The 12,239-nt window shown below is 59.7% G+C and overlaps 1 protein-coding gene across 1 annotated transcript in view; it reads right to left on the reverse strand.

Annotated features, from left to right (window-relative positions):
* Positions 1-12,239, reverse strand: part of FMNL3 (formin like 3) — a 47,278-nt gene that overhangs the window by 26,284 nt on the left and 8,755 nt on the right. Inside the window, exons 2-3 of the mRNA XM_073319196.1 lie at positions 685-768; positions 262-342 (exon numbers count right to left, since the gene is read on the reverse strand). Coding sequence (XP_073175297.1) covers positions 262-342; positions 685-768 — 165 coding nt within the window. The remainder of the gene's footprint in view (positions 1-261; positions 343-684; positions 769-12,239) is intronic.

Consider the following 12,239-nt stretch of genomic DNA (forward strand, 5'->3'; position numbering starts at 1 on the left):
CGGCGCGACATGCCCATGATGCCACAACAAGCTCGCACTCAGCCTGCGCTGATGGGAAACCCTGGAGCTCTGAGAAACACCCCATGTGGCTGCTGAGCCAGAGCTGGGAGCCAGGACCCCAGAGCAGGCATCTCTTGCACAAGTGCTTCAGCACCCACGAAGCATCCCTGGGTTTGGATTTGTAACAGGAGAGTCTCTATGGCCACAGCTCACGGCCGCCGTGCGAGCCCCGCAGCTCACGGCCGCCGTGCGAGCCCTTACCTTCCTAGTCACGCCGGGGTCCAGGAAGGTCTGCAGTTTCTGGATGTAGGTATGGGGAGGGTTCTTCACCTGGAACCTCTCCTGGAGGGGAGGAAAGAGCCTGACTGCGGGTGTCAGAATGGAGAGGGAGTCGCGGGCATCACCGGTGGGGACGGAGCAAACCCTGCAAGGGGTGCGTGGGACTCTGACTCGCTGCTCCCATTAACCTCCCCCCGGAGAACCCCGACGGCTTCTGTGGCCAGCCCTGAGCACAGAGCAACTCCTGCGTCCGTGTGGACCCAGCCCCAGCGCTGTTCCCGGCCTTTCCCCTGCCGGGCAGCCCCCACTGCTGCAGTCCCAGGTAAGCCCCCTGCCCCCAGCCTTCCGCCCACGCAGACCCCAGAGCTGGGGTTATGGCCCCACTCCCGCCCCGGGCCCCAGCACCTGGTCGCAGATCAGGTCCCATTTCTTCTCGTTGTCGTACTGACGCAGGAGACGGGCTTTGTCAGGCGGGAGGTTCATGGAGCTCTGCGGAGAGGAGAGAGGAGAGTCGACCTGGGGGGCTGCTGGATCTGAGCCACGCACTCCCGCCCCGTCGGCGGGACAGGCACGAGCCACATGCCCCGGCGTGGACGGCTAGGGCTGGCCCGTTCACTCCCGCAGGCCTGAGCGGGGACCAAGGCAGCCCCAGACACACTGCCGACTGGGAGGGGTTAGCGGCAACGCGCGCTGGGCTGGTGCCAATGCCCCCCAAGCCCCCGGCCCGCCCCGGGCTGGCTCCTGCAAAGCCCATCTGGAAGGCACTTAAATGAAGCAGGGCCGGGTTGAGCACCTGGCCCTCTGGAGACGGGGGGCACCATGCCACTGCTGATCCAGAAGGCCGGAGGTCTTGATCCCCTGGGGCCACTGAAGGTCCCGGGCTGCTAAGTTGTGCTGCCGGCACAGATATCCGGGTCCTGCTCCGGCTACCCCGGTACCCTCAGACGGACCACATCCTCAGTGGGTGCAAATGAGCTCCGGGCCCCTGAGACGCTTGTGGGACTTCACCCATATCCTCCAGCAGAGGATCTGGCCCCGCCCCCTTCTTCTCCCGTCACGCACCCCACATCTTCGGGGCAGAGCCGGGGCGAGAGCCCTGCCCCCTAGCGTGGCCTGCTCTCTCTGGCTCTGGGGGGAAACGGGGGGACGTAGGTTCCCTTCCTCCCACCCCCGCGAGGTCTCATCCGTTGTGGTCAGGGAGCAGAGGGGAAGCAGGTCAGGGCCCGGCTCCTCGCCCTGGGCGAGGGTTTTAACCTAGTGGGGGGGCAGCTCGGATTGCACAGCTGAGCTAAGACATGACTCAGCACACGCAGCTCCCCCGCGCCGGCGAGATGGGAGCACGACCCCACCAGGACCCGCCGACCCTCACGCTGCCCCTTGGGCCGCCCACGCCTGCCGCGGGGGTTCAGTGTCCTGCCCCCCTGCACACCGAGCTGCTCCAGCGGTGAGCAGAGGGCCGACTACCTGCCAGATCCCGCGGCCCAGAGCCTCTGGCTGCATCCCGGCCTCTTGGAAATTCAAGGCGGCTCCGGCCGCACAACGATCCTCTCGTTCCGGGGCGAGGCGCTCTGGCCTCAGTGTCTCCCAGCCACAGCGCTGGCAAGGCCACGAGGCCCATGGCATCCCTGGGCCACGCCCAACCGCCGTCCAACGGCTGTACCCTCAGAGGAGCCCGGCCTCCCCGGCGCCAGACAGCTTTACTCCTGGCTGTGACCTCGGGCCCTTCCCATCCTGCATCGGCCTTGCCTGCTGAGATGGTAGGCGGCCCGGGGCAGAGACTGGTTCTCGTGCTGCACCCGGGCAACGCGTGGCCCTGATCTCAGCTGGGCATCCCAGCACTGCTGGAACGGTTCATTTCAACATGAGCGACGCTCCTCTCCCACCTCTCCAGCCCCTTGCCCACGCCCCAGAGGTGGGGTTGGCACCAGGGCTGGGCATGCGTGGGAGTCCAGGTACATCGACACCCGAATCGTCAGTGGTGTCTTGACGCGTTGCTCACTGTCACAGCTGCGAGCACTAGTGCAAGCAGGGCACCTGCATTTGCTGCCGGGGTGTTCACACGCAAACACTCCTGCCCATGTGCCATTAGTCCCCCCAGGCTCTCCCCATTCGCTAGGCACAGGCCTGGCACTGGCTGCCTGCACGCTGGAGCAGCTTCTGCTGGGAGCGCTCGGAGCTGAGCAGACACGTTCCATGTTGGTCCTCCTTCCTGTGACTGCTGTTGCACGAAATCTCGCCGTACCACAGACGCATTGCGTCCGGTCTACACCAGCTTCCTCTCTGCGCTAACCACAGCCCGGCTCCCGCCGGAGCACCGCTCTCAGCCACTTCCTGCGATGCTCTGCGCTGGAAGAGATGAGCCAAGCGGTGCGGGCACAGGAGGGGAGCCAGGGCTCCCACCACTTCCCAGCTCCAGCGAGGACTGCCAGCCGGAGGTACTGGGCTGCTCCACCCCCGCTCGCTCGCCCAGCACAGCAGACGGGGAGGTTTCAGCCCCTGAACTAGGCCCAGCAGCCTGGGAGGGCAAAGGCCCCAGGACCCAGCACTGGCCCCACCAGCGTCTGCCCTGGCCAGGTGCTCGGCACCCCACGCCGCGCTCAGCCTGACACCTGGCCATTGCTTGTGGGACCTGGCTGGGAACGCTCGGACAGTCAGTCCACAGCGTCTCCGGGACACGGCTGTTTGCCTGGCTGCCCTTCATCCTCAGCTCCCTCCACCTTCTGTTCCTTCGAGGCAGGAGACCCCAAGCCCCAGTCCCACGCAGGCCTGGAGGGCATGATGCTGGACGACGAGTGTCGGCGTCTAACCGAGGTCCTGGAAACCCTCCTTTGGGGGAGGCGGGGGGCGGGATGCCGGGAGCATTCAGGTCTCTTCCCTTCTTCATCCCCTTTACCTGGGCACCTGTTTCTTCCGATCCGCCAGGTGGTGACGGACCAATGCCTCAGGGCCTGGAACCCGCAGGACAGGGGCGAGGGGCAGCAGCTGTGTCCTGGAAGCAATGGGGTCAATGCTGGCTCTGGGGCCAAGCAGCTCTGTGGGTTTCCTATGGAGGGTCCCGATTTGGCCCCCTCTTGATCCAAGCCTGCAGGAAATGCCACCCCAAGGCCCGGCAATACGGAGTGTCATCGTGAGGCCTTTGGGGCCAGATCCTCCCCCAGGCAGCGGGCAGCCCCAGCCCTAGGAGGCAGTCGCTGGTGCCCCTTGTTCACGGCTGCCCTGGCCCGGCGCCACGCCCTCTGCACAGTGGAGAGAGAATTCTGCCTCCCCTCTGCTTTGTCCTCCCTCCGCGCCCTGGGTGTCTGGCTCGTTGCTGTGGCCTTAGAGCGCGCAGGGGGCCCAGGGGCCAGATTCTCTCTCCCTTCCACCGCCAGACACCCAGGAACCCAGAGGGGATTGGGCGCTGTCTCTCTAGGAACCGCGCTGAACGGCCACAGCGCTACGTAAAGGCCACCAGCCACCTTCCCGGCTGGCAGAAGACACTGCTGGGTCACTTCAGGCCACTGAAGAGCTGGTGCCGCTAGGGTTCAGATCAGGCCATCTTCCCAGCCCATCGACCCAGATACCACAGTGATGGCAGGGGGGTGAGAACCAGAACAGCACAGATCAGAACTCCACACCCCATCTTGGCCACAAAGCCCATCTGTGACAGTCCCTGAGACGGTCCAGATCCCTCCTATGAGCGACAGGCGTGACTCAATTTCCCCCCACTGACTGGGTCAGTTTCTCTCACTCCAGGGGTTTGACGGGAATTGTTTATCAGCCAGCCCCCACCTCTGCCAGGAAAGCTGCATGGGACAGCCTCACACCATTCCCATCAGGGCCTTTGCCATGTCACGGCTGGTCTTCCTCCTCGTAACTCCCACCTGCGAGCGCTGGCCGCCCCGCATGCCAGGCAATGCCAGGGCTCCATGCTCGCGCTCCGGCCGTACCCACGCCAAGGCTGAGCCAGGAGATTGCAGTGCCACATGGCAGGATTAAAAGAGGCAAAGAACAATGAACCCTCCTGCATCCCAGCATGAGCCACCCAGGCTGGGAACAGCTGCTGGTCGCCCCCTGAAATGCTCCCGTCTGGGGTTTCCTGCACCTGCCGCTGAGGTGGCTGGTGCTGGCGACCATCCCAGCCAGGAGCCCGGACCAGGCTGGATCCAGAGCTCCCCTGCCAAGCCTGTTCCGTCCCCGCCCGCCCGCATGACCAGCACAGAGGGACAGGACCAAGATCACACAAGGAGTCTGCGACAGACCCAGCCTCCCAACTCCCAATCCACCGTTTTAACCCCTGGGCCATGTTCCCTCCCACCCTGTCCGGACAGCCGGGGGCGCAGGGCTTGGACGCAGGCCAGGGGAGTTTTGCCGCTGATTTCCACAGCTGCAAGATCACACCCCGAGCGCCCCGTGGACAGAGAAACATGAAAGGGAGGAGGAGAGTGCGGCAGACTCCTTCCTCCGGCCCCCCTCCAGGGCTTCTGCCCTTTTCACTGCCAGACAGCGGCAGCCCTGGGGGAGTTTTCCACACCGCCCCCCTGCATCGCCGCGTCACAGAAAAAAGAGGCAGCGCGGGGCGGAGGGGAAGCAGAAACCCAACTGAAAAATAACAGAGCTCATCTTGGCTTGTGTTCAGCTGCAGAGAGACAGCGTGCCGGCGGCGGAGACAGAACCCGCCTTGTGCAAAACTCCGCTGTCTGAGAGGTGAAAAGGGAACTTTAAAAACATCAGCTGACCCCCCCCCGGGGGCCTGGTTTGGGGGGGGCTTTATTTCTAGCCCAGAGGACAAAAGGTGGTTTTCCCAACCCCAGAGCTCACTGACTCATGGGTCGTCCCTTAACACAAAGGCACATTCCCTCCCCCGCATCCGTGCCCCTGCCCGCAGCCTTGCTCAGCCCAGAGGAGGAGCTGGGGGAGGCTGGGCGGCCGCAGGGGGGCATGGGGGAGGACACATGGCCAGATGAAACGGGACATTGTTCTGGCTCAAACAGCTCCCCCAAGCTCCCTTGCAAAGCAGCCAGAACTGGCTGTTTTCAGGGTGTCCCGGGAGAGAGGCCCCCCCACCCCCAAGGCAGCATGATGCTGTCTCTGGGCCCGATCCTGCCCGGCCCCAAACGTTGCCCCAGGAGACGCTGAGCGGCATTCAGGGTCACAGCCCAAGTGACAGGAGCTGATGACTGGGAGCAGGGGGCGGAGGCAGCATGACCCCACTAAGCCCAGCCCTCCCACCCCCACAGATTTTCGCCAGTCAGAGCAGCGGAGGGGGGCAAAGCTCAGCTGGACATGTGCCCGATGGGGCCTGACTCTCGCGATGGCCCCACTGCTCCTGGGCTGCGTGGGGTGTTCCTGAAAGCCCCAGCTCTAGGAGTCAGGTGATGGAGTCAGGAGTCAGTCCCCATTGAAGCCACGCTGTGAATTAAAACCAGTGGTTTGACTCAGATATTGTTTTGAGAGGGTGCTCTCCGGAGCTCCCTGAGTGTTTAGAAACCAACTGCAGTTAAACCAGCGTCACTTCCCTGGACACCCAGGCCTGGGGGCTAGTCCCTCCTGGGTGCGGAGAACGGCGGACAGCCGAGGCCCCTAACGGCCCTACCCAACCCCACGTTTGCTGGCGGCTTTACAATGGCCTGGTTTTTAAGCCCATCTTGTGGTTTCCCAGCTCAAGGCTGGGGAAGACCTGGACCTCCTGAGCCCCACCTGGGTGCCCCCGCCCCCCCTGAGGCCCAGCACCTCCCGTATCACCCTTGCCGCTGGGCTTCGGTGCAGAGCCCCTGCCCCAGCATGGCAGCGGCTCCCCGGCAACGAGGCTGTTCCTAGTCAGAGCCCGTAGCAGGAGGCTGCTGGCCAGCGCTTAGCCCCAGGTGGTTCCTCTGCTGGGCACAGCCTGCCCCAGGCGCTGCCAGGCCAAGGCCAGCCCTGGCTGTTCTCCCTGGTGAGGCTGCTCCAAGCCTCCACCAGTCCAAGCTCAATCCACGCTCTGGAGCTAAAATGATCCCCAGGCAGAGTTTAGGAGACCCCCTTCGGCCAATCCAGGCTTCCAGCCCCGCCTTGCCCCCCAGCAGGGGGCTGTAGGAAGGAGAAAGCCACTTATCACACTGCCCAGCCGGCTCCCACTTCCAGGCTCCTCAGGGCCTCCCCACCCCTCAGGCTTGGGCCTGGCAGCCGGAGCCAAGCTGCCTGGGATGGAGGCATGGTGGCTCCTGCCCCTCGGAGCACAGCTTTGCCCTAGGCCTGGACAGGAAACCGCAGGGAGGTCGGATCAAACACGGGTCTCGCTGCCCCAGGCCCCGCTAGCTGATCATTCCCACCTCCGGGGGCTGGGAGGGGACCCGGTCTGGCCAGCTTTCCAGCAGCGGCCAGCACCAGCTGCTTCGGACAGTGCAAGAAACATCGCAGGAGGCAGCTGGGGGCCAAGGGCCCCAGGAACGCCCCTGCTGACCCCCGCAGCTCGAGCCTGGCTTAGACGCTGAAGCACGACAGTTCACATCCCTTCCAAAACCCTTGCTGATTTTTAATCACCCTGGCTAGTCTCGTTAGCCAGAGAAACTCCTAATCCCTTTGTATAAACCCTGCTAAGACCTTGGTCTCCAACCGCGTCTTGTGGAGTGGAGTTCCACGGGCTAAGTGCACGCAGCGTTGGAGGGGAGGCACAGCAGAAGGATCTCACTGGTTTCCTGGCACAGCCAGTGCCAGGAAGATACTCGGGGGCTGGAAGGAGCACAGAGACTAGCAAAAACAATGATTTGTAAGTGCAGGACGAGACAGCTAAATATGTCCAGGTGATGGCTGCGTGGTCTGGGGGCTGTGGTTTTCCATGACAATAACTCTCTGCAAACATTAGATAAGCGTGCACTCCTAGGAGTGGGGTTACTTAGCGTGAACTGATGGGGTATGGACTGGGAAGAACAGGGGGATCAGTGGGAGTCCGGCCTCCCTATGAGCTGAGTTCAGACACTAAGGAGCTGAGGGCCTTGTCCGAGGATCCCAAATGACCTGCGGTTCCTTATATGAAATCAGCACTTTTGCGTCCCTTGAGCACATGGCCTGGGAGAAGCTTTCAGGGCTGCTGCCCGGCCGTGCTGCAGACAGAGCCACCATCCAGCAACGCCACCAAAAGGCAGCAAATTCAGGACTGAGGAAACATCTTCCCACAGCACAGAGCTAGACTGCGGAACTCCCTGAGATAGGGTGTCACCGAGGCCGAGAGTTCGAAGCAGACCGGACGGACATCTCAATAAGAAGAACACGTGGAGTTCTAACGGTTAGCGCGAACATGGGGTACTCTTCAGCAGGGAGTTCCACAGGTTAGTTACCCTTTGCATAGAAAAGCTGTCCCTTCTGTCCTGTATGCATGTGCCACCGTCCAATAACGCCTGCTGGGATGGAGTAAATAGGGCTGACAAGAGCAGCCTGCAGCATTTTATAGGCCTCTCTCTCAAGTTGGCTCCAGATTCTTACTGCGAGGCTGCTGCAGAGCTCGGGACGGAACCCAGGCGTCCTGACTCACTCTCTTGTGCCCTAGCCACAGCTTTGCACGCTCCACTAGTGCAAACCCCCACAGCACAGGCCAGGGTCAAAGTCCTTCCTCAGGTCTGGACAATCCTGGAAACGCTTTGTCACCAGCCCACGCCCTCCTGCCGGACCTCTCCGCTACACGCCCAAGCAGCTGCTGGCCCAAGGGCAAGCATTCAACCCACAGCACTGCACTGAAACTGCGAAGAACCAGCCTGGCTAGGCCCAGCTCGGGTGCTCAGCTCCCGCCCTCCCTAGTTCCAGGTCAACTCCTATTTTTATAACAAGCCCAACCGCAAATGACAGCATCCGCGTTCTGCAAGCCTACAACTAAGGAGGCAGGAGAGTGTTTTCCAACCGCCAACCAGCCCTGCTCCTTCCCCTGGGCTGGGCTGACGCCAGGAGCTGGGCTTAGCTAGCTGTCAGGACCAGGAGTTAAATCCATCCCCCGGCCCCTTTGCTCTTCTTCCCTAAGTCACATCAAGAAGCCAAAACCTGCCTGCGTCCTGCTCGGGGGCTGTTTACTTCTCAGGGGAGCACAGGAAACAGCCAGCAGACTTCCCCGCAGCCAGCTTCAAAGCCCCAGAGCAGACGGAGGCGCCTCTCTATTCTTTCCCCTTTGGCAATGGTCGCATCCCGGTGGATTTCACCTTAACACCATCTAGGCTGGCGGTTCCCCCTCCACTCTCTCACTCCTGAGAGCTGGGTCGAGGCCCGAGCGGGGAATCAGGGGCTCCATTTGGATCAGGGAGGCAGGGGCCCGGCCGTTTGCCCCCAGCTGGGACCGATCCCGGGACTACAGTGTGAAACACGGCTAACGAGTTGGCGAAGGGAGATGAGAGACAAACACACACTCCGTGAGAGGCAGGGATCCTCACCCCTCACCGCCTGTCCCGAGAGCCAGGCTAGGCACCTGGGCAGAGAAACCACTGGACTTGCTGTGGGACTCATGCCATCTCTTAGGGCTGCTTTAGGGACCTAAATACCTGCAACAACCCAGCCATTAGGGACGTGTGAAAGTCCCAGCCCCAAGCCAGTGTCCGGCCCACGGAGCCAGCACGGGGCTACTAGCCGTTAATCACTAACAGGAGCTGCAAGGGGCATGGCCCCTCGGAAAACCAGGTCCTAGGGTAAGGCACCTAAGTCACCTCCCCTGCAGCCCCCAGCATCTGGAAAGCACCAGCCTTAGCCCAAGTGGTGCCGCATCGAGTGGGGGCGCTTGGAGGGGCAAAGCAGCCAGGCGGGTCTGAGGAAGAAAAGCCCAATACTCGAATGCTGAGCGGTGCGAAACTTGGGATCTCCTGCCTCTGTGCTCCCAGGGAACGCCAGTACCACGGGGCATTTTGCCACTTCTTTACCCTCTCCCACCGTCCCCCACGCCCCTGAAAAAAACCTCAATCCAAAAGCAGTTGGGTTCGGTTTTTCCCCAGGAGTGGAAGACACGATTGGAAAGCAGAGCCAGAGACACAGGGCCAGATTCTGCCCCCGGGCTAGCGCCCAGAGCTCCTTGGAGTGACCCCGGATCCGCAGCGGGGTCCGCAAGAGCGGAATCAGCCCTGGGGGCCAGCACTGCAGGCAGTGAAGTTGCAGGTGAGAAGCCAGCCGAGCGGCTCTGTACTGAGCTCTCCCGCCGCGGTCACAGGTTATTTCGGATCCCAGCCTCCAAAATCCTATAGCTCCTTTCTCAAAGCTCCGGTCTGGGCTTTAAAGGACTCCAAGTCAGCACCAAGGTTTTGCTTCTTAAACCTCCAGGGTGCAAATCCAGTCGGGGGCACAAGTGTCCCCTGTGCCCGCCCTTGCCCGGGCACCCCAAACCTAGCCCGGAGGGACCCAGGGATAATGCACCGAGTCTGAGTCTCCGGCAGCCGGGCCCTTGTGGGTGAGAACACTGCAAGGGCCCGGCTGCATCAGGGACTGGGGCAGCGATGCAGTAGGGCAGATGCTGCGCACTGTTCCAAGCAAGGCCAGCTCTGGTGGCCGTCGCCACGCGCCTGCGTTTTCCTGCTGCCGGGGTGCGGTTCCCTAATGCAGACAGGCCCCCAGCAGCGACGTTGCCCACGGTGCGAGTTCACTCTCTCTCTGTGATTTGCACACTGCTGGGGAGGGGAACTGGCAGAGAGGTGGACCCAGAGCAACAGGTCTAAGGCTCACTTCTGCACGGAGGCTCTCCTATGCCTAGAGCCAGGAGGGATGGGGCCGCGCCAATGGGCCTCAAAATAGGAGCTTAATTTTGTGCCAGTTACAAACAAAGCCCGTCCCTTTCACGCCAGCCTTGTTCCCCACCGGGCCAAGCTGCAAACAGGAAAGCATTTGAGGATCAAAGTTAACTAAACTCATCAGCATTGAAGCCAAGCGAAGCCAACTCCCAGACTGCAGCCTGCCTGGAATGGATTCCCACTGATCCACAATGACCGTACAGCAGCTCCTCCGTTGCTACATTCCCTCGCTAATTACACACATTCCCCCCACAAGCCCAGGGAAGTGGGTGGCAGATCCAAGACGCTAATGACAGGACGCCAGATTGAGGGGGAGGGGCAGGGGAGAGAGCTGGGCTGGGAGGCCAGCAGGCAGCCGGCAGCGCATGATGGGACCCTGCCAAGCTCCAGCTAAGCCAGAGCAGAGCAGACAAAGGACTTGGATGGGAGCTTGAAAGTGGCACTTAGACGCTGTCTAATGGCTTGTGCAGCGTTGCTGTGAAACAGGTCCAGAGGTGGCTGCATTTCAGGGCTGGGCAAAGCCAGGCACTTCGTCCCTCGCAGGGGCTGAGTCGGGGGGCTGACGAGTTTACCAGGAATGGACTCTGAGGCATTTCAGCTACTGCCCCCCATCTCATTACTTGCAAAGCCCGCTGGCTCTGGAGCTCAGGGGCTAAGGTGGCAATCTAGACAGCTGCTTGCAGAAGCTCAGAACCCGTGTTTTAGCACGTTTCAGAGGGAAGTTTTGCCATCGGTAACAGCTGGATTACGTTAGTAACAATTCTGCTCTTAGGCTGCCCTTTCCTTTTCATCAAATGAACTCAAAGTGCTTTACAAAGGTGAGTACCATTACTCCCCATTATGCAGGTGGGGAAACTGAGGCACAGAGCAGGGAAGGGACTCACCCAAGGTCATACATTAAGGTTCAGAACCCCAGAATCCTGACTCCTAACCACCAGCCCAGTGGCAGTTTTAGTGCAAAGTGCTTTGCGAGACGGTTTATGGCAGGCGAAGGGCTGTATATGTGAATGACAACTGGGAACTGTTTAAGAACCTTTCGCTAGATGCCCAGAAAACCACAGAGCAAGAAAGAAGTTGCATTGATTATAAAACCAACCTGGCTTAGAGGGGAAGTGAAAGAAGCTATTAAAAAAAAAAATCGACACAATACGTAACACATGGGAAAAGGAGGAGTTGATAGCAGTGAATATAAATTAGAAGCTAGGAATTATAGAAAATTGATAAGGGAAACAAAAGGACAGATGGAGAACTCTGAGGATGGCCGAGTTAAGGAGAATAAGGAGTACATTCGGAACAAAAGAAATCCTAACAATGGTCCAGGTTCATGACTGGATGGCAATGGTAGAACTGCCACTAATAACACAGAAAAGGCAGACGAGGTCTACAAATCTCTCTCTTCTCTGACTGGGGAAAAAGCCAGAGGACATGGTCATATCCAGTGCTGCTGCTGCTGCTGACCACGACGACGCTCTTTCCATTCCCACAGTAACTCAGGATTATGTTAAACAGCAGCTACTAAAGCTAAATATTTTCAAAGCAGTAGAGCCAAAAAAACTTGCATCCAAGAATTTTAAAAGAGCTGGCCAAAAGCTCTCTGGATCATTAATGCTCATTTTCAATAACTCCTGGAACACTGGGGAAGTCCCAGAACACTGGAAGAAAGGTTTATTTTAACAGGGTAAATGGGATGACTTGGGTAATTATAAGCCCGTCTGCCTGACATCAATGCCAGGCAAAATAACGGAGTGGCTGATACGGAGCTGAGTTAATAAAGAATTAAAGGACAGTCACGTCATTAACGCCAGTCAACATGGGTGCCGATTCTTTTAAATGAGGCTACAAGTTTGGCTGACAAATGCAATAGTGTTGCTTTACTAAACTTTGATTTCTGGAAGACATTTGACTTGGCATCACATCACATCTTTATTAGAAAGCTAGAACAGAACAAACCCAACCCGGCAATCATGACCAGGATAAAAAGCTGGCTAACTGATCTCTCTCTAAATGTCATTGTCAAAGGGGAACCAACCCCAAGGGGGTGAGTCTCTAGAGGGTCCCGCAGGGATCAGCTTTTGGCCCGCCGCTAGTTAACATTTTTATCAATGAGCTCAAAGAAACCATAAAATCCTCACAGATCAGATTTGCGGATGGCACAAAGACGGGAGGGGTGGTGAATAATGAAGAGGACGGGTCACCGAGACAGAGCCATCTGGTTTGCTTGGTAAACTGGGCACAAGCAAACAATGTACA

The sequence above is a fragment of the Lepidochelys kempii genome, chromosome 20 (assembly GCF_965140265.1).
Source record: "Lepidochelys kempii isolate rLepKem1 chromosome 20, rLepKem1.hap2, whole genome shotgun sequence".
NCBI lineage: Eukaryota > Metazoa > Chordata > Testudines > Cheloniidae > Lepidochelys > Lepidochelys kempii.